Source organism: Dipteris shenzhenensis, chromosome 2 (genome assembly GCF_047967505.1).
Source record: "Dipteris shenzhenensis isolate YYH24624 ecotype China chromosome 2, Dip_SZ_1.0, whole genome shotgun sequence".
Taxonomy (NCBI): Eukaryota; Viridiplantae; Streptophyta; class Polypodiopsida; order Gleicheniales; family Dipteridaceae; genus Dipteris; species Dipteris shenzhenensis.
In genome coordinates, this window is record NC_141597.1 from 44456271 (window position 1) to 44479770 (window position 23500).

The 23500-nt window shown below is 41.5% G+C and overlaps 1 protein-coding gene across 1 annotated transcript; it reads right to left on the bottom strand.

Annotated features, from left to right (window-relative positions):
* Positions 1-5302: 5302 nt before the first annotated feature.
* Positions 5303-15965, bottom strand: LOC147904815 (transcription initiation factor IIB-like). The gene is made up of 7 exons (XM_087388515.1): positions 14871-15965; positions 14430-14454; positions 13474-13603; positions 13246-13376; positions 11997-12085; positions 6111-6187; positions 5303-6028 (listed from the first exon to the last, which is right to left on the bottom strand). Exons 1-7 carry the CDS (start codon positions 15218-15220, stop codon positions 5895-5897), a joined length of 936 nt encoding a protein of 311 aa, XP_087244641.1. The 5' UTR covers positions 15221-15965; the 3' UTR covers positions 5303-5894.
* Positions 15966-23500: the final 7535 nt, after the last annotated feature.

Below are 23500 nucleotides of genomic sequence, written 5' to 3' on the forward strand. Positions count from 1 at the left end.
CCTCTCCAAGTGAGGCATTGTCCTTGGCACCTAGTACCCATCCCATTCAATCTATTGATTGAATTTTTTGATGGAATAGTGATCTTTTCTTTCATTGGGTTTATTATTGGGCACTATGGACTCTATGGAAGGAATGAAACCATAGGGTCTTTAGTGATCCCTCCCTGGCTAAGTATTAGTTCTTTCGAACATCTCTACGGTGTCTCTACGACAATCCTCCTTTGACTTCCTATATGCACAAGATCTTGATATCATGCTTTCTTGTCATATAATGAGATCTTCTAATGTTGTAGTTGCATGTCACTTTCTTAGGAAATTTTTTTTCCCCCAAAAACAAAGTATGTGCACACTTGCACATGCATTTGTGTGCATGCATGCATGCTCGTGTGTGCATGCACATCTTCTTTCGAATGTCTCTACGGTGTCTCTACGGTAATCCTCCTTCGACTGCTTGTATGCGTAAGATCTTGATATTAGTGTCTTCAGAAACGTTTCAAGGTTCTGACATGCGTTTTGCCTTGAAATGTGGTCAAAAATGCATTTTTTCCATAAATTGTGTATATAGTATAAATATTTACCTCCAGATTCTTCGCTCTCTCTTAAAAGAGCTCTAGCCTACAGGTGCGACCTACAATCTACTCAGTGCTTCCTACAGCTTACAAGGCCATACTACATAGGCTAAGAGGGTTTAAACTTTAAAGTTTAAACTACCTATGCATAATTTATATAATTTAAACTTTAAACTTAATAATTCAAGAATCAAAATCAAGATTCATTATTCAAGAATCTTCAATCAACTTTAAATTTTAATATTCAATGCCCATGAATGAGATGCAATGGCTCAAAACTCAAGAGTCAATCATCGATTGAAAAGAGAACAAAATGAAATACATGTCATAATATTGCATTGGTTAGTGACTCAGTGCCAAGTCACAAGTGGTAACTGCATACATAATCCCTGATCCATGAAACACTCTAGTCTCTATAGTACTCTACTATCTACTATCTAGTCTCTAGAGCTAGAGTCTAGGACTCTAGGGCCCTGGCCCCTCTCCAAGATCCTCTGCCTCATCAATGTGATCACTAGATGAATCTGCATCCTCTGAAGAGAGGAAGCACCACCCTCAAACCAACCCGCAGCTCGCAACTGATCTGAGTCCTCTGAGTCTGTAGTGTCTGCTAATGCCTCCTCCTCCTGCTCTGGCTCATGTCTGCCTTGACGTCCTCAGGATGAAGATGCAGTAGCAGTAACAGATACACGTGATCCCCCACATGAGGCTCTGGCTCATGCTCGATGCTGATAACCATGCATTTGAGGAGAGGCCTGCTGTGACGATACCAAGACGGTGTATCCTCTGTAGCAGTAGCAGGTAGTCGTGGTGCTCGAGCTCAAGTCTGCGAATGTGTCTGATGTTGGAATCGGAGCATATCCTATCATAGGAAGTCGTAGACATCATCGTTCGCTTGACTTTGATGGATCATTGACATATCAATAAGCTTCCACTTTATTTTATCGAGATCAACTTGCTTCGACTTCCACTCAATGCTACCAGTACCATCTGTAGACCTGTACTTCTCAAGCAGGCGTAGGTTGGCATTTACATATACCAACCTGTTGAGCTACTCCATGCTCAACCTGACACAATTTATAGATATAAAGAAGTCAATTCTCACGTCTGAAGACTTATTTTTCAAAATGTTATAAGATACATAATAACTTATAAGTTATATTATATATTTACTGACTAAGTAGCTAAAACTTAGGAACTTACTTGTTTCTCTCCTTGGTGTGTATGTTTGCACATATTCTCAGCCGTACCTAATGTGTAATCTTAGGAGAGGATGCGAAGAGCTAGGGTCTACAATGAGCAATTCAAAATCCCAAATTTCTCCCACCAAGTAAGAGCCAATAGCTTGTTCTCTCTTTCCTTGGCAATTGCACAAGAGAAATGACCCATGTCATTGCGAAACTTGACTATGTCCTCTTCAATTCTATTGCAATTTGCAAATTGCATACAAAAAGACAATATAAACAATTAGGCATTAATAAACATTAAATATTATATATAAGGCAATTAGCACTGAGCGAGGGCTGCATTAATTTACTCTGTGACCTCACCTATTCTGGACCGATGAGTCACAAACTTTCTCCAAGTATTGGGTCCATCCGCTCACAAGCACCCAATCATTCCATTTAGCATGGTCTTTCCATAGGGGATGGAGTATATGTGTCACAGTGTGGATTGGCCTATGAAACCAATCCCATCTCTTCCTCTAAATTCCTAGTATGTCATCTTTTCTAGAATTTTATCAAAAGGAATTGACTTTCAAGTTAGAGCAAGACTACAAGTTACAAGATTTTTATTCATGGAACTTGGAACTTGCAGGTCACAAGAGTCAAGACTTTTATTCATACCTCCTCTGCTCCAAGATAGATTGTTGGCAATCCTCCGTTGCTTCCGAAGCTTCAACATGAACTCATAGAGCAAGCCCATAGTACAACCCTCATGATCAAAGAGTCAAAGCACAAAGTACAAGGGCTCTATGGCCATTTGGATGGAAAGTGCTTCCAGCCAAAAGTGATTGTCGAAGACAATCCCCTCAACATTTTATCTAACAGGTAATCTCGAGTCATTCCAGTCCAGCCAATCTAAATTGGTCATGCGACGGAGGCTTTCTTTGGTCTTAACCAACCTATGAGAATGAAGCGATAAGCCCTTCATGAGTACTTGGTCAAGAAAAACATTCCAAGATAGAAAAAGAAACAAATTCAAACAATTAATAATTCGATGAATCATGAATTGAATGATGAATCATGATTCTTGAATCTTATCTGCTAAGATCCAAGAAAGTGTAGCCAAATCGTGTCTTCGATGGTCTCACAAGCTCCCACTTGCACTGCCTTCTAAATAGGGCCAGTGCATGTGGCTTACGAGTGATATAAGTTACTAATTGCATGGCTTTATCGACCACATCAGACACCCAAGGAAACTTCCCAATATCCTCCATCATCAGGTCAAGAGAGTGTAAAGCACAAGTGGTCCACACTATCTTGGGATACTTCTCCTCAAGGAGGCTTCCCATTCTTCTGTAGTTGGAGCCATTGTCAGTGATGACTTGCACCACATTCTCTTCACCAACCTCCTTGATGGCTGCCTCAATATGGCTCCATATCCACTCTTCGGTGATGTGAAGGCCGGCATGTGATGCATTAACCACCCTCAGGAAGATACTTCCAACGCAAGAACTGACCAAGATATTAATCATGTGTCTCCTCTTCGTGTCACTCCATCCGTTGGAGACTATGGTGCATCCATACGGACTCCAGGCTTCCTTGAGTCCCTCCATGTCTTTCTTAATTGATCCCACCTGCTTCTTCAATTTTGTGGTGCGGAGAGTCTCAGATTTAGCAGGTGAAAGGGATGATGCTCTTGCTCTACCATCTGCTACAAGTGCATGGGAAAAGTTTTTAAAGGCAGGAATCCTTGCAACATTGAAGGGAATATTGCATGAGTAGAAAAACTGCTCCTCTGCAATTTTAGCCTCTTACTTCAATGCCATGTAAAGGCTCAGTGAAGGCACTCCCATGTGCCTGTGAAGAGGATGCAACCTGCCCATAACCCTCCTGCTGTGACTGTGACAAATCCACATCCCCGATATTTGACTGGGATGATGTGGCAATGGCAGTGACGATTGCTTGTATGCCCAACTTTTTCTACTCTTACAACACATTAGCATGAAGAACCTTTTCTGTGACCACAGGATGGAGGAGGGGTCAAATCTCTACAAATTTGGACGGGATACCTCCATATGCCAAGAAGATTCCCTCTGGAATGGCTTGGCAAGGACCTTCACCATGGCATTCCTCCCATAAAAATGTGCTCGAACTCAAGGGGCGGATCTTGTCATTGTCTCACCACAAAACTTGCATACTGACCTCCTTGTGCCAAATGACCCATATCTCTTTCTAAAAATGGTATCCTACCATACATCCCGCCTTGGAAGCACATCGGCACCACGACTCAAGGCCATGGTATGGATAACGGGAATCAGGATGAAGAAGGGCTTAGAATTGTTGGAGAGGAAAGCCAAGTGCAAGGGGTTGACAAGGCTAGAGGCTAGAGTAAGGATTGGAGAGGATAGAGAGAAGTAGAGAGGTTGGAGAGAGTAGAGGCTGAAGAGAGTATAACAACTATGGTAGAGGAAATAGGAAGGGCAAGTAGAGGGTTTAGCAAGGGAAGGTAGACTAGAGAGTGTAGGGAGTGATATGCAAGCAAGACATGGAGCAAGAGCAGCAAATCGGCAGCCCAAACGATGCAAGCAAAAAAAGCCTTCCGAAATTCACGCGTACGGCTGTTTTACAGCAGGGCGTTTCTCCCAAGACAACGTGTTTCGGGAGTTTTTTGGTTACACTGCTTGATATCATGCTTTCTTGTCATATAATGAGATCTTCTAATGTTGTAGTTGCATGTCACTTTCTTAGGATTTTTTTTTGTAATATAATAACAAACAGATCACCCCCCAAAAAAAAGTAAGTGCATACTTGCACGTGCATGTGTGTGCACGCACGCGTGCTCGCGTGTGCATGCACGTGTGTTTTGTGGACACGTGCATGTATATAGTACTATATAGAGCGATAGTTGAAAGTAAACAACAACAAAAGAGTAATACTGTATAAAACAGAAGTAGCAAAGGACTAATGATGATTTTTAATATCAAACAGAAGCTCTACTGATCCATCACAGGAAAATATACAACCTAAATGAGCAATTATAAAATTTATTTGGAACCAAAGATATTAATTGAGAAACGCCCCACTAGCAATATTTTGCTCTTCAGACTTATGATAGACCAAAAACAGGAGCAGAAGAATATGGTGATTGTAGCATCATGCTTACAAAGAGGCCAGCCACAAGCAATACCAAAGATATCTAACAATAGATTAACAGGCCAGGCAAACTGTGGCTTGGATGATCCAACATAGATAAATATAAACCTTCAAATGACTGAGATGCAATCAGCACATTATCTAATGTCTCTAGCAAAAGTCTACAAATATGTACCAAGTAAATCAGACTTTTTACATATGTTACAAACTACGTGTTTACTGCCTACAGCTAGCAGTTAATTCATTCCAGAACAATAAGGCAGCAAAGGAAAAAATTTTAACATGATCCCCTTCGACGCTTTAAGAGTTTAAATTCATGTCGAAAAAGTGATTGTAGCCATTTTTATAAAACCTATACTGAAAATGATTTTGTAAAGTGGTTACTTTGAATATATTCTTAAAACTTTACCCCTCAAGTCTTAAAGCTGCTTACAATCTTGAACTTTGCAAAGGGCAACGTGACCTCTTGGGAGTCTCATAGCATACTTCGAAATTCAAGAACTACCATCAGTTATACCTGTGTTGCATTTCATTTCAATATGCGTATATGCTTGATATTACTCCTCATTTTAGGAGATCTGAAAATGTACGCCAGCAAAAATGACATGGCACTTACATTGGAAGAGATGCTTTTGTATACATAACAAATATACTCAAATTTGTACCAGCTACATCATTTTCTTGCCACAGGTTTTGAGTTGACATGGACATCATGTCATATCACATTGGCTTCGACGGCACAAGAATTCATTTTTAATGTATCTGCTTGCACTCCTTGTGGGATGAAGAAAATGAAAATTTTCCTCCCACAAAATGAAAACCCGTTCAGGACTGTGAGTCCATTGCATGATTACACCAAGAATATTCAGGAGTGTGATTTACTTCCCACAATGGCTACACTTGACTTTCTTTATAGCGGAACTAGCCAAGGCCTGTGATTCAAGTGCATGCTTTCTTTAATCCATTCACTCAAAGCACATAAAAGCTACTTAGAAATACAAGACTCCTATGGAATGCACAAATTCTTGAGCTCCTCCTCTTTTACAAACCAGTCAGGCACTAACTTCGAAGCATGAGGATACAGATCTTTGTATGAGTTTCGTATTGTCCCCTCTGCTACACCAGTTACTCGTGATATGTCTGCCATATAGTGTGGACGAAGTTAGGGAAGATCCTAGAAATTAAAGTATTTACTAACGTGATTAATGCAGAAAGACTAGACCTTTGAGTATCTTTTTTTCGTCTGCAAGCTGAGAGATCATGTAGATTGCAGCTGCAGCAATGGAAATAGGATTTCTCCTGCAAGTTTCCAGTGACATCAGGATAGCAACAATGAACACATTTTGCATGCAAACATGAAGTAAACATGAAGAAAGTCAATGCACACACATTTGTAGAAATTAATCTAGATACATTCGCATGGACACCATTCCTTGTATGAGCCATAACCATTTGTCTCGGATGTATTAGAGAGCAAAGCTAGACAAGTCATCATAATAAAAGAAAAAGTGATATATTCCATTCAAAACGAATCATACAACAGGTGGGAGAGAAAGTACTCTATCCCTAGCCTCAACAATGTGGCAAAAAAACCATGGTGGTGGTCTAAAATGCCACGACATCCCAAAAGGGGTCAAATGAAAAAATAATGAGCAGTCCCATGTCCTCATGAAGGATAAAAGTCTCCCACGAGCTGCCAAAGAGGTGCCTGTACACCGCTCCCACTGACTCCTGAGAGTGAAGATAATCTCCGCCCAAATGGAAGCAAGAGTGTCAGCCTCCGTGCATAAATGGCCCCCAAGGACAAAAGAACATCGCGAACACCATATCCGCCATAGGGTAATACTAGAAATCACCTCCCAGGCTGACCCTGCAGGTGAAGTAGGCCTGAAATCCTGAGCTGGTACTGGTACCAAAAGTAAGTCCTGCGGCTCCATGGTGCTAACATCTGTGGGACCTCGTCTCTGGCGACACTGCATGAAGAAACCGTGGTCTCTTGGCTCTGACTCATAGAGGGCAAAGGCTCCAAATCCTCTCCCCCAAAGGGCAGCACCCCATGTCATCAGAAAGGACTCGGATGTAACATATGAGAACATCCGGAAGATACCTGTCCAAACCACTCTAGAGCTGAGGCAGCTCCATAAACAATGCTTACTAGATTCCTCTACAAGCTGACAACGCATACACAAGGAGGGCCTACCCGTCTGCTGAAGCCAAGTACCCACAGGTATACCCCTATGAATAGTGAGCCAAAGAAAGTAGGAGACTTTCCTGGCTCTACTGATGCCCCAAAAGTGAGTCCAGTAGCTCAGCAAGAGCTCTGCAGTAAGTCCCTGTGCGTGCCAATGCTGTGAGGCAGATGGTAGGTGATGAGAGTCTCTCTGCTGAAGCCTGTAAGTGTCAGATGGTAGGTGATGAGAGTCTCTCTGCTGAAGCCTAAAGTCATCATAATCAGATTTGCCTTTTGCTGAGAAACTGCCAGAAGAACAAATCAACTGCTAAGCATGAGCAAAATATGCTTTAATAGCCATTAACAAAGTGTTGGCTAGCAGATTCTCATCACAATCTTGTCCCTAAACAGAGGGGGAATTTTCATAACTAAAGTATCTAACCTTATGAACATGGGTGATGCTACCTGCATTCAATGATTACGAAATTCAGGTCTGTGTAGGTAGGAGATCTGAGAGCAGATGCTGTATCTGTGCCAGCAGGATTTGAAGATCCCTCTATGTGTTTTGCTTTTTTTTTAAATAGCAGATGCCCAGATATGTTATGGCAAGATGCACCCCTGCAAGGCCCTTCATTCTGCTTTGCTGACTCACCATTCTTGTTAAGCCATCCATTGCATAAGAAGGCTCCCTCATGAACCCTGTTGCTTCAAGATATTAATCTTCCAGATCTTTGTCATTTCTCTTTGACAGGGATGTTCCTGTTGTGCATTTAGCCATTTGAGAACATGCGGCAGCACTTAACGGTTCAAATGCAGTCTGGGACAACACTCTTCTTCCAAAAAAGATATGGAAACATTTGGATCTGATTACCTCATGCGATACGTGCCAGCAAGGTCTGTGGCCTGATTCCTGATGCCTGTGTACCAATTGAAACCTGTGTAGTCCTCACCAACTGTGGCCAGCAGTTGTCTAGATGTGTGCTTTCCTATTCTATTCTGTTGGTATGTGTCATTGACTATAAGCATTCCAGTACTACTACAAATTTTTAGCGAAGTTCCACGTTTATCTATTTCAGGCTTCGCATCTTTCAAGAACCTGTCCCATCCCTTGTTTCATCAATCCCTAATGGGTTTCTTTCCACTGTACAACTTCTTCCTACCAATCCTTGGACATTTGCAATCCCCACTAATCATGCATCTCCATTATGAAACTTCTCCCAAATCAAAGAAGGTGCACCATGTAGTGGGTGAATCATAGTGTGGGATATAACAACCTGCTAGGGACAAATCATGGCATCGTTTCATGAGTATTTTATCCAGAAACACCTTTTCTAGACATCCATCTAGAATACTAACACCTTGTCACATGGTCATGCAGGCAAAGCCTGCAACCCCACCTTCCACACATGTCTTTCTTACAGATGCAAATAATGTGTACCTCATGCTCATCATTCTAGGCATCAAACATCCATTCTATTTCCAAGTTCAAGCGCATGGTCTGCTCCATTGGTCTTGCACATGGGCATCGAGAAACTACAAACTAAGTGGTATGTCGACATGCAGGTGAGCTTTGTCTAGGATTAGCTATGAGGGATTGAAGCTGTGAGCGAGCCTAGGTGGGGTCCTAGCCGGTCCTGGCATTTTTATGATTATGTTGTATCTGTCTTGGGTGTTGATGCCCGCTTAGAGGCTCCACCCATTCAGCTCATTGTATCAGCTTCTTTCAGTCTCATAGACCCTTCAATCTTTCGAAGACCTTTATTAAACTTTCTTTCTTTCTTTCTTTCTTTCTTTCTTTCTTTCTTTCTCTAGGCAGACAACCCTGTGAAGATGCAATGATAATACCTTGAATGGGACATCTGCTCGCTAACGCTTTCGATGTCTTCCTGCTGGTTTGGCGTCTGTGAAGATTGGGTTGAGGGTCACATGTCCGATGTTGTCCACTAAGTGGCCCTTCTTCTGTGAAGAATCCTTTATCTGGAGATGTCTGTGCTCTTAGGCCAGGTGCTGGTAGTTTGAGATGTGTGACTTCTGGCACACAATGAAGGGCATCTCATGAGCACATGCTCCTCTGTCTCCACCACCTCCTGCATGTCACAAAGGGTGCAAAGTCTCAACTCGCAATGACAGCGCAGGGTGTCGACCTGTTTCCCAACACAATATGGAACCCATGGCTATCCACACTGCAGGCAAGAGATGAATCTATAAATCTAAGCCTAAGGAACTCATCCTTGGTCGGATGGAGGACCTGCTCCCTAATGCCATCTTCATGCAATGTGGCTATGTCAAAGACTCCCAAGTATGCTGGATATAAATCTACCACAAGTCCTCCCTGATAACCCAATGGACCTCTTGACGTGTCAAGCACAAAGTGGGTGCCTCCAAGAAGTACAGATATGGCAGGAGATGGTCAATGGGCATGCCTCGAGTGTGAAACCATCTACTAGTACGTGAATACCAGCAATTATCATCTGTATCTACTGCTAGCTGAATGGATGATGAGAGGGCCTTCCATGGTAGTCTCTATCTGCCTGCCTTGGTCATGTTGTACCGTATGACCCTTTCTAAATAAGTGGTAATCTGAAAGGCACATCTACGTATAAGATCCATGCTGTGAACTCTCTGAGTATGTGCACCTCTTCCCACAAGTCATGCATGATAGCATCATGACCTGCAGTCTCTCAAATCCGCGCCCCTCATTCCTATGAAGTCCACCCTCCTAAAAGATCCCACGTACAGTGTTACTGGTCTGACCGGAGAATCAAAGAGGAGGGTTTTTGTATGCTTGTGCTAGAAATGGGCCTAAAAACATTGTCTCTCCAATCACTCCTCTTCAGGCTGCCTGAATCAAGGTCCTATGAAAATGCATCCAGGGTACATATAGGATGTAACAATTTCAACCTGCTGTTGAATAAAGGCGGACTTGGGTTGGGTGTCACTATTGTTGACGATCATAAAAAGGTCCTTCCCAAGATTGCCCTTCATGTCCTGACTCTCATATAAAGCCTCTAGGGCTACCAAGTGGCTCTATATGCCTACAGATGTGCCTAAGGACTACATCATCGTCAAGAGCTGAGTAAGGACAACTATCTCTGCTAGTGCTGGCCCTTGTCCTCCCAAAGTGTCCACAAACAAGGCAAATTCGTCTACGTAGAGCCCAAATTGTAAAGGGGACGCAACGCATTCCTGCTACTCACGTTCTCTGATATCCCGTGTGCAATGTGCACCCTGCCTATGATTCTCTCATATAGTGGCATAACTACCCACATGACATCATTTGTAATCCCCAGTGTCTGAAGTTATGAAAGAGATGAGCCCATGGGACTGAGTCATATGCCTTGCAGAAGTCCCCGAAACACCAATAAAACTCCTGGTTCTCATGTTTGGCCTCCTCTACAAGAATGAAGATATGATGTATGGTGGATTGGTCCCATATGAAGTTACAAAAGAGCTGAGCCCATGAGACTGAGTCATATGTCTTGAAGAAGTCCACGAAGCACCAATAAAACTCCTGGTTCTCATGTTTGGCCTCCTCTACAAGAATGAAGATATGATCAATGGTGGATTGGTCCCATCTGAATCCCACCTGAGTCCTGATGGGGGTGGATTGGTCCCATCTGAATCCCACCTGAGTCCTGACCCATCACACACATACCTAGTTTGATTCCTGCCTGACCCATCTAATGGCCTACTCACTGATATATACCTCAAGCGTTGAGCCATACACTTTGGCCATCAAATGGGCGATGTCCAGAGGTCTCTCGTGTTGTCAATGAAGATCATGGTGTTGACAGTCTCGCTTTGTGGATCGAGATCATGGCGTTGATAGTCCAAGCTCCAAGGAAACCTGTACGACAGAGCTTCATTAAAAAGCTTGGCTAAGATCGATGCAAGGACTTCATCCAGCACGGTTAGGGAGCCCAGGGATTAAGAAAAGAAGGCTAATGTGGGTCTCGAGGACTTAGGCAATAGCAAAGGGCCAACTGGCTATGTTAAGCCAAGGACTTGTTTATAGCAAGATGCTCTTCTATATCAGAGTGGCCAAGGCTATTGTGGATTCATTCAGTGTGCACACAATACTAGATGGTTTGGTCTAGAAGGCACCTGGCATCTAGATCACAAGATGATTGTGCCAAGGGTTCCTTGGGAACGGGTTTTGGTGGTATGGGATGCCAACGCTATGTACATGGGATTGTGGGAGTCTAAACTCTAGCTTGCATGCTCGGTGGGTGTTGGGAGATGAGTTTGCCTACTGTATATCTTACTGTTAGTGTTGATCGTGTTATGACCTATGTTTAAGGTGAGACCCTAGAGGGGATTGTATGTATCATCTGTGAGTCAAGATTTCAGCTTGTAGGAGGCCTTCATGATCCTCAGCTTTGCCATTTTGAAGCTTCTTGATTGCTTTCTCAATCGGGTGAGGTATATCCAAAACCTCTGGTGTGTGTTTATTGGGGATGTTGTATAAGGTATTGGCATAGTTCTAAAAACAAGGAGGGTTGTATGTGTGTGGGTGGGTTGGTGGGCGTGTGTGTGTGTGTGTGTGTGTGTGTGTGTGTGATCAAGTTCACGATCTTGTGCGAGCCGTAGCAGTCATTCTCATTTTGAGAAGAGATCATCGTGCAGCAAAAAAAATGTGTGTGTGTGTGTGTGTTTGTCCTGCTCACTATAGACAAGTAGTGAAGTGCAAAGTGTGTGTGTGTGTGTGTGTTTTTGTCCTACAACCGTATTGAAAGCGAACGGGAGAGAGACAGAGACAGAGACAGAAAGACAGACAGACAGGTTTCTTCATGTCTTCATAAGATCACTATGGCCTAGAAGACGGTATAAAGCATAAAGTAGAGGACAGCCTAAATGCTTGTCCCATTCACTACCCCAAACTTCTGAAAAAATAAGGGGGATTGTTTTGGATACACGTTGCAGTAAATAACTGTTTACCTGATGTCCAACTCCTCGCATTTCTTCACTGCTTCCGTCGCAGCTTTTACAGACTGATTACCCATGCCAAGATGTGAACAAAAACGCCTCTAGAAAACGAGGAAAAAAACGTTCTCAGATTAATATTTTTTTCAGTATAAACTGGGTTTATCCAACTACAAGCAGAAAAGTAGAAAGTAATAACTGTACAAACGAGGAATAAAATTGCGGGCGGGGCTGTGTTGGGAGGAAAAAGGAAAGAAAGAGAAAGATTTATTGACATCTTGGATTTTATGGACATTTAAAGTCATCAAAAAACGTTGAAATTGTATACATATATGTAGGTGGGTGTCCATTGAAAAGTAAACTACTTAAGGCTTTTACAAACCTTTACAAACCAAGGGAGATGACCATTTACCAAAGGAGACAACCACTTTACCAATCAACAACATTTGCTATGGATTCATGAAATACCAAGGGAAGAGCCTATGTGCTTATCCTACTCATGAAAGAAAAAACATAATAAAATGCAAGTATGACTCTATTGTTATCTGCCCCTGCATGCTTCTACCCAGGTATGTTGAGGATCATAAATTGCAGAGTTGTCGGGTTAATCTATATCTGTCTCCAAAGCACACCGTGATCTCATGCAATCCACTTGTGACCCCCTTTCTGTATATGGCAAGCCTTGGCTAGCACGAACCTCCTACATGCGAAGGTCAAATAAATCTGTAAGGATGATGGTCTCGGCCACATGTATGAAAGTGGAGGGGACCCGTATGTGGGTAGATGAGACATTGCATACATTTGTACTTGTCCACCGAGGCTGCTAGTCCATGAAATATGCTCGAAGCTCAAGCCCTACCTTCCCCCCCTCCCCCTCCAACCTTCGCCCTCCTATATCTCTTGACAACAAAAAATAGTTGGTTATTTGGATGGTACCAACTATATGATAGTACTACATGCCCTCAATGGATGATCTTTGTGTCTCCTCATCTTCTTAAATGAAAATGGCCCAAGCATCTCTAATTTGTGTATCTGGCAAATTGAGAGAAACCCTCCTCTCCTCCCTTTTCACGTTCACTCCTTTTCTCCCCTTTCTTATCCTCCCATTTCGTCCCTCTCCTAATTAATGGAGGATTTCTTTTTTTTTCCATTTGACTGAGGTGCAAACGAAAGCGGGTTTAGTGTGCACTACCACCCAATTAGACCATCGAAATGTATGCTCATATTTAGGCATCCTTAAAGAAAGAGAATTAGAAAACCTCACCAAAAAGTCACCCGCATGAATGGTTCCCATCTCCATAGACTTTCCCATTTCCTCCTCCAATTGCTTTACAATGAACTCTTTGGCTCGGCCAATCTCTTTCTTTGAAGCACCATTAGCTACAGAACAGATTTCTGCCACGATGCTATACTTCAGTAACAATATGGCACCAGCAAGAAAATACAATGTGAGTTTATGAGAAACAAACTTTGCAGGAGTGAACTGAATCACCTTTGACTGTACGTGGCTTATCCTCCTGGCGACATGCAATGTACAGGCACGCAGCAAGAATAGCATCTTGATTTCTTCCCCTGATGGACTTAAGATCTTCCACCTTCTTGTAGATCTCATTTGCTCGATCCTTCACAGAGTAAAAAGAATAGCTCAAGAACAGCTCCATTCCAACAGAGTTATTTCACCAGAACATTGCAGTAATCTTATCGGACACCTCGAAGAATATGAAGAAATTCAGAGAATACCCAGCAAGAAACAAGGTCCCCTAAGTGGCAAAGGAGGCCCTGACAGTACCATTACAAACTGATATACACACACGCACTCCCTCGTAAGACTTTAATATATCAATATTAATTTGGTTCAAAGACTTTTTCTGCTAGGTGTGTATGTATCACATACTAAGCAAGCTTTTAAAAAAAGAACCTTCCCAAGGAGGAAAAGTGAACCAAGGGTATCACTGGTTTTATACTCTAAAGACCCGAAGAGAGTATATCTCAAATCAGTCAGAAACCCATGAGATATCATAGCACCTCTGGATAATGTAGAAAAGGGACCTCTTGTCGTGAAGGCGTAGATGTCATGGGGCCCACCTTGGTGCCATGCAATGGTGGGAGTTGCATCCTCAAGGAACCCCCCAAAGAAAAGGTTATACTGCATATGTAAGACTAAGAAGAAGTTGGCTTAACACAAACATTCATTGAACTTTCTTGGAATTTTGTTCGTATGGATCGCTTTATTTGGCTGAGACAGAAAAAATTTGGCAAGTTGTTAAGGAGATGTATCTGGACACGACGTCACAACGTCCCGAAGTTGTGATCTAGGTTTAGATTTTGTGCCTAGCCAAGCATAGTCAAACAAACAATCTAACATTTTTCAGAATTTCAAACATAAAACACGTGATGCTAAACAAACTACGAGTTCTACTTTCAATTAACATGCGTTTGAAGTATTACCTTGATAGTTGAAACGAGACCCAGCCTGCCAAATCCAATTAAACCAACGCCTGTTAGAATTCCTTCCCTTTTTCAATATAAACATTCAAATCAATCTCACAGAAAACACACACACGAGTTCTTCTCGTAAGTGCCAGACAACGTGCATAGAGAGCAATAAAGAACCTGAATTTTAATGTATTCTTACAAATGTACAAAGATGCAGGATATAAGAATCGGCTGGGCTGGAAAAGGAAGCAGAGATTTATGGAAGTACGACTCATGAAAATTTAGTAAGATCGATGACGTAGATTGGCAATCACAACTTAAAACCACTGTCGACGTTCTCCAATGTACAATTCTTGCCTACGGCTTCCGGTTGTAACGTGTAATATTTGCAATTGTTATATTTTCATCTGATTCGCGCAATCAAAGCTGAAAGTGGAGCAAGTAGAAACCAACCGATCCGCCATTATCGCAATGGTGCGAAATGCCTGAATAAGAGATCGGTCTGGGTTTGAACCTCGATTTTGCCACCGGCCCATAGACGATAGAAAATCTCCTTGAGCGCCGTTCGGCTTGGAGATAACGGTTGCTAAACCACCATCTGTAAGGAGGGGATTAGAGGGGCCTCCAACACGAACCGGATCATTATCTGTGGACTCGTTTGCGAAAGTTCTCCACTCAGAGGTTTCATCTATGGAGTGAGCCTCAAGGACCAGACCGCATTCGGCACACACTGTGTCTCCTGCAGCATGATCCAAGACAACTTCGGTGGGCTTCCGACACTCAGGACATACAACCTCGGTCATCGTCCGTGCTCGTGCTGCAACAGAACGCTCTCAAAGCGGCTTGTACTCTGGACGCTCGAGAGCTGTCGCCCCGTTCGTTCACGTCTAATTCTGCTCACAAAATGACAGGATTCGCAACGTCTGGTTGAAGGATTGGATTCTTTAGTACAAAATGGCTTCAAAGATTCTCAAAAAATGTCTTTCACGCTCCGCAGAACCAACCGTGATCACGATACTATTGAAACTGGGATGCAGAAAACCGTGTCATTCACCTCTACAAAAGCTCTTCCCATCTCAATAAACTCTCTCTCTCTCCGTCCTGTTCCTTCGCATCTGCACAGACTCCTCTCCTCACAAATAATTTAAAGGTCCCTCAAAATGGCTCCGCAAACACATTTCACAGGCTCTCCTCTCATCGCAACAATCCCTCTACGAAACTCCCTCTACACAAGCCTTTTCTCTGCCAACCCTCCCACTGTTTCTTCTCCATTTACGTCTCCTCGTTTTGTGGTTTTTTCAAGCGACCAGACTCCTCTTGTAAATTTGCGATTATCTTTCTCTCGCTGGTCTGTGATACGGTGAGCGACGCGAGGTCTGCGATACGGGAGGGGGAGGTGTGTGATGAGGGGAAATCGACGAGGCAAAGAAGGAAGAAGGAGCGAAAACAGGCGAAGGAGCAATGAATGCAAAGGGGAAAGAGCTGGCAAATTTTTGAAGAAGCTGATAGGAAGCAAAGGGAGTTGGTGATGAACAGAAGAATCGCAAAAAGAATCTTCTCTCCACGTGGTCTTTCGCTCTCACCTATTTATAACGAGACAACGGCCTTACCCAACACTTTGTGGGTCGCTTCACACCAATTCTGTGTGCATCTCTCACCACTGTGTGTGTGTGTGTCTCTCTCTCTCTAGTCACATCACGGCCAACATTTCTCCTCCTCACTAGGTTCATATCCTGTGTCATCATCCTATCATTGTGTCCGTACTTTGTGCGTGCATGTGTGTGTGTGTGTGTGTTCAATTCTTGGTCCGACTTCTAGCCTGCTGGCATTATTGTCTGTGTGTGTGTGTGGTGTGTGTGTGTTTTTTCAATCCTCGAATCAAATTTTGACTTCCTGGCGTTACTGTCATTACATGCATGCGTGTGGACTCACGCTCTGTGTGTGTGTGTGTGTGTGTGTGTGTGTATGTGGGTGTAATCCTAGGATTTCACAAAGTGTGTTTAATCCTGGGACCAACTTTATATGGCCTATTGGCACTACTACCACGAAGTTAAAAACTCTCTCTATCTCTCATGTGTGTGCATGCGCACTGGATGCACACTTCCACGTGTGCACCTATTCCTCCCAACCTCTTTGCTCAATCAAGCACTTCTTTGTTTATCTTGTTCCTACTTCTCAACTTAACAAAATCTCAAAGTCCCAAAGGGACTTGGAGGAGACTGATGGACCATATAGGAGAACCTGGACGCTAAATAAGCATAGTTTCTTCCTATCAAAGCTCATGTCCAATGTCTTCCTATGAAAAACCCAACTTAGTAAAACCTCTCTTTTCAGAGTCTGCTATGTTGTCATGGCATTAAAACTATCCTTCATCTTTCTTGGGGACATTTGCATTCAAGAAAGGTATGGTGGGTAATTTAAAAGGCCACCTATAAGACACAAGCACAATTCTCAAGCCAAGGGCTCATCTAATGATGCATACTAGTAAACACTTGGGGATTGCCTTTGTACCTTTGGCCTAATGTAGCAACTCTAAGAGCCCAATCATTGGAGGCCATTAACTTGCAATACGATGCTGTTAGTTGGGCCTATTAGTAAAGGTGAAAAGAGTTCCATGATTAGAGGAGGTCAAAGCATTGTTGCTTGACCTTGCAATTCTATGTGTTTTTATTAGGGTAGGGTGTTCTTTGGGCCATCCCTCTTTCCCTCATCTTGTCCCTTTCCTAAAGGTTGGCCATCCTCTCATACAAGTCAATAAAATTTTCATATTAAAGTCATATGGTGCATGGAAACCGTTTGGATGACTTGTGGGATTACGAATTAGGTTTATCGGTTGTTAAAAGTAGTCTTCAAAGCTTTTGAATGTGGTGGCATGCAACATTAATGAATGTACTTTTATATCTTTTGCTCACTTGCATGCACTTAAAAACCCCTAACAGAAATTGCATGGTATGACACCATGCTTTTGTAGTGTACACAATGATTAATGACCGATAGTACAAACTTGAGGAACACCGATAGTACAAACTTGACGAACACGAAACTTTTATTCCCACCTTCCTTTTTCTTTTTGTGAGGAAAGAAAGGAAATTATATTTCCACTTTCCTAATAAGGTGGAAGCAGGTATTTCCACTTTCCTTAGTAGGTTTGCCTATTCTCATGTGTGACAAATGTTCCATGACTCGGCCAAAGCAATGTTGCTTGACATGGCAATTCAATCTATGTACTAAATTGGTTTGAAGCTTGTTTTTACTTTTAGGGTAGGATGTTCTTTGGTCCATTCCCCTTTTCCTCATCTTGTCAAGGTTGGCCATCCTCTACTACAAGTCAAAGCATTTGTCAATGTTAAAGCCATAATGTGCATGGAAACCCTTTGGATGACTAGTGGGATTATGGGTTAGGTCTATCGGTTGTTAAAAGTAGTACTCACAGCTATTAAATGTGGTGGCATGCAACATTAATGAATCTAGTTTTATATCTTTTGCATTAAGTTTCACTTGCGTGCACTTGAAATCCCTATAGGAAATCGCATTGATGCAACACCTTGCTTTTATAGTGTACAGAATCATCAACGAGCTATAATACAAGCTTAAGGAACATGAAACTCTTATTTACCATTTTGCTTGGTAGGTTTTCCTCTTCTTATGTACAATGTGTAAGGGTAATGTGTGTAAGGGCATATTGGTACATGGCTCAAGCAATGCTCATAAATACATCTAGATACCCACATGTGAGCAATCTATTGATAGCTCAAACAATCACTCATACATACACCTAGATACCCACACGTGAGCAACCTTGGACAACCCCTTACACATCATTGAAGAGTGAAATGTTTTTTTTTTGGGAGAGAGAGGGGATCTTGTTATATTAGTTCACAAATCCAATTGTTTGAGTAAGCATAGACTTAATTGACCCATCCCCTAGAGATTGTTATATTAAGTTAACAAATCCAATTATTTGAGTAAAGATAAACCCAACATATCTTGCAATCCCTTTGACCCATCCCCTAGAGGCCTTCAAGGCTTGCCTACCACTTGATCATGCATGTTGCATGTAGCATCCAATGTAGGCAACAAAGAGGCTTGGTTGTTTGTGGAGTCGAGCCAAGAGTACTTGTATTCGATGTAATTTCCAACTATCACGATTGGAAGAGCCTTGGTTGTTTGTGGAGCCCACATGACCATATCCAAGTAGTTAAAAATAATATCTCCAATTAAAGTATACACAACATAAATTGACTATTGTAAAGTATAAGATCGGATGAGCGTTCTTTTTGCATGTATTGAAACAACTCCACACCTAGTTTCTTTGAGGGGCTTACTACCACCTTCTAATTTATTTATTCACGATACCATGCATGTACAAAAATTGACCAAATGAATATCTTAAAAAGAGGATGCATTTGAATCGTAGTGTCTAAAAAGGGAAAATCAACTACATGTGTCCCTTGAATGTCTTCCTTTTGTCAAACGTGAGAAAACAATAGGTTTTAAGGAGAGACCTAGTAATCAATTTATAAGATACACTTAATGTCAAACACAATGAAAAATTATTATGTACACTCTCCATATTTTAGCTTGTGCTCATAGCTCCATGCCAGATTATACTTGCAATCATTGTGTATCTTAGGCCCATTCCATTGTATCTTTATATTAGTATAATGAGGGGTGGAGCCTACACCCGTTCAAAAGCTTATATGAGCCAACTCCAAAGTTCCATCACATCACTGTCTTCATCACATAAACCTTCAATGCTTTTCCATAAAATGATAAGTGGTGGTTACAACCATCCATATGTACAACCCAAAAATCATATGTACGACTTGTTGAGGGATGTTGCATGGCATATATTTTGAAGCATACAATTTTTTCTTTATAAAAGAATGATAGAGCTTGGTACTCCAATGGTATATGTAGGCCTACATCTTGGTTCTCAAGAGGAAATGAACGAATAGCTTTATGGCAAGGGTTTAACACTTATGGAATAGAAGATAAAAGAGTAACACAAGCAATGGTCAGTTATTTCATCATAGATAGAGCAAATGTGCATTTTTCACTTTTGAATGAAGTCCAAAATCTTATAATTCACATTTCTTTGACGAGAAGGATGATTACAAAAGCTTGGATGAGATCACAACCAATAACGAAGCCTTTCCTTCTTGCACAAATGTGTGTCTTTATTTTCTTGATATCGCTTCACTATATACACACTTCTACACAAACCTACGTTGCAAAGAGCCTTAGAAATGGATGGTATATTGTTGTGTTAGGGTTGGACTATCTCATTTAATATCGTGTTTTTCTTAGGAGCTTTATATATCCTAGCAAGAAGAGTGGTGTATGTCATGATATATGAATTTTGCTACAGTACATAAATATATATATATAGAGGAAATTAATCATATACGGTGATATATAATACTTTGACCAATGACATGGAAGCAATATTTATATATAAAAAATAAAATTTCCAATTATGAAGACACCGCAGTATCCTTTGGTCCATGTCCATACCCTAAGGGGACGAAGTAATTGGATTGGAATAAAAAGGGATAATACTACTCTTTTATGGAAGTATAGGGAACTCCTCTTTTTGTTTATTGGAATTTAGGAGCAAAAACATGGCACTACATTTTACCTAACATGGGAGTAGAATTGCCCCCACTGGCATCCCATGAAAGGCACATGGTAATTCTAACAGCACTACCCTAGGTGGAGGACAAGCTACGATGATGGTGCCAAGATGCATAACCCCACCTTTCGTATGAAGCCACACAGATTAGCCACTGTTCGTGCCCAAAAAATCCTCATGTCTCTTGCAACGTATCTCGCACTTGGGCCAAAGAAGTACCTAAGAGTATGTGCTCGCAACATTCTAATTGATGTTACCATGCTCACACAAGACTCTCCTCTTGAGCTCGCCTCTTGATCCCGTCTCCCCAGGAGCTTTGGATCCTTGCAGGCGCATACAATTCACTGCAGACGATCTATAACTCTTTGACTTAGGGCTATCAACAAACAAGCAAGGCACTAGTTCACTACATGCCAGAGGGGCAACACATTGCCCAAGAAGCTTCATGCCTCATAATGGAGCCTGACCAAGTATTGTTATATTGGGAGAAACTGAGAGGTTTCATTTAGTAAGGGATTTCATCCTCCCATTGTTGCTTTAGGTCCTCAAGGCAGAGATGTGCTTGCTAACCATGGACATGCATTGGATGGTCTCGACCCATGTTTGGCCGTTGTTTCTAGCAGAGTGCTGAGTGCTTGTAACAAGCACGATGATGCCAGCCAGGGCCTCGTCCACGAGAGATGAAGTCACATCTGATATTTTATATCACATGTCGTCACTATTGGAATAGCATACCAATGAAGCTCTGTCAGATTTGTGTCTACATCAAGGTGCACGCTCCATAATACACATAGCCAATGAGGAGCCCATGACCAGCCTAGAAGATTCACGACACCTGGCCAAGATGTGCCTTAGGCTTACTAGTGGGTAAGAATGCCGGTGGATGTTAAATGGAATAGGAGAGATTGAGGTCTCGATGTTCTAACAGTCCATGGTGTGGACACAATGTATACGTTCACGATGCTACATTCCGAATTTTCCCACTTTATGACTCTAATCTTCCTAAGCCCAGACGACTCTTACTTTCATCTAAGCACGTATTATCAACATTTTTCTATGCTAATTGCTTGGCATACTTGTTCTCTGAGTTACACACCGGATGTTCAACTCATCGATTAGTGTAAGGACAGTGAACACAATGCCAAATTACTGAGAGCCCCTATTGACAACGTATAATATTAAGCTGCTAGCCATACTACTTACTTGGGATCCTGAACCACGATGGTTTACATAGCACCCTCTTGGCTTAGATTCATAGGTCCTCTCCATCCTGAGCTATTAGGATACTACACAGTAGATTGTAGTTGAGACACGAACGATATGTGGATCTATAATGCCTCTTGCTACTTGCAACACTACTAGTTACATTGTTGGCACCTCCCAGAGCATGATGCACCAACCATGGTGAGTGGGAAGAGGAGGGAACAGCATCATCCCTTAACTATTGCAGTAGCTAGAAAGGTCTCCATGCGCTTAGCACAAGTAGTTTATGAACGCTATAATGGTATTAACACAGCATGTCCTAGAGTGGAAATATCATCAACCAAAACATATGTAGAAGCAGTGACAAATGATGAGGAGTAAATCTGAAGCCGCTTTTGTATTTCAAGATGGCCATGGAGGAGAAGAGTTATGAATTGGATGGCTATTGAATAGATTGGAGTGTCATAGATATGGTTAATCCCTTTGATGACCCCCACCAGTCTCCAAGCGGAGGAACCCACTGGCACGCCCTCAGTTTACACATTACAAACCTTGGTTTGTCTTGTTATATGACATTTCCTTGTAGTGGTTGCATCCTATTAACGGACATGTGATTTGCAAAAATTTACAATATGTTCTAGTATGGGAACAGGAGTGGCAGTTGTTTTGGTGTTGGTGGATATATGTGGGGGGTTTGCATGCAGAATTTTGGCATTATGGAGCATCCACATGACCATGAATAGACTTAGCAAGTCATGGAACCAAGAGGGTTACTTGTGGATAGAAAAGTAGATGATTAAGAGAACCATAAGGACCTAGTTTTGCCAACTTGGCCCCTTTATTAAACCATAGCTTGTCTATTGGGCTTTACGAGATCCTACGTGTAACATTTTTGCCCCCCAAAATTGGAATTTTTGAAAAAAACTTTGCTTTTAATTTTTGAGAAATGGGGTATCTAAGGAGCACTTTTTATACCTCATTTCTCAGAAATTAAAAAAGTTCTCCTTAGATTCTCCATTTCTCATAAATTAAAAGGAGTATAAATTCTTTTTGCTTTTAATTTTTGAGAAATGGGGTATCTGGTTGTTTGTGGTGAATGGTGATAGGTGAGCTGGTGTACTTTTCTACAAGGTTTGCATGATATTTGTCTTGGAGGCTATAGTTGGATTTGCATGTAGCAATAATTCATCCTTGCAGGATTTTCCAGCATAAGTTTGCCTCGACATTATAGGGTTCTAGTCCTTGGCAAGAGAACTATTAGGCCATTACATTATTTGGCATTTTGTAATGAACTTGTAGTGGATATTGGTTTGGTTCTAGCCTTTGGTTGCGAAATTTTGAAGCTTTATGTAGTAAAAAAACGTGGGACATCTTTTACCATAAATTTAGTGTTTCTAATTGCTCCAAGGATATACTTCAAGCACTAATATGAGCATATATACTTCACTTTTTGATACACTAGAGCAACCTCTTTTTGTTATTACTAGTTCCCAATGATTCTGGTTACCCTAAGACAAGGATGTAGTGAGATAATTATAGCAACGTGTGTGTTAAAAAAGGCATTGTTAATTTTTTACAAAAAGAAGAAAGAAGTTGAATTACATTCATAAGGCCTACCATTAAGGTAATTGTATGTTTGTGTAAATAATCGAGTGGTTTGACCAATAGATGAAGTTAGTTCTTGATACAGTATGTTGTTTTGGTTTGTTTATCCATATGTGGTCTATAATTGAATCGTGAGCAATTATTGGTTGTTGAATTAATTGTGTCATATGTAATTTTGTCATAAATGTATTTAGGTCTTTAGTTTTTTTGTTAAAGTTTTTATAGTTATGTTGAAGTCTCTTATGATTGTCATTGGTGTGTTTGGTTCTATGGTTGAAATAATATTTTGAGTGAATATAAAAGTGTAGAAGTGGATGATGAAGGAGAATTGTATATGTTTATGAGTGCAAAATTGTTCATATTGTTAGTTTTGAAGGTAATCAACAGCATTCGCAACCTTTGTTTTGTATGTATAATTCTTTTTGTAATTGCATTTCATTTTTGTAACATGTTGCAATCCCTACTCCATTTGTTTTTTGTCGGCATGTGAAGTTAATGTGTTGAATTTGTTACGCAATTCTTGAAAACAAATTATTGTGCCACTTAATAGGCTATTGACTCTTTCCCACAGCTTTCGCAGGAAGAGCAGGGTATTCTCAGTATGCAGGGTTCCGAGGCTTTTTGTCACCTACAGGTATAT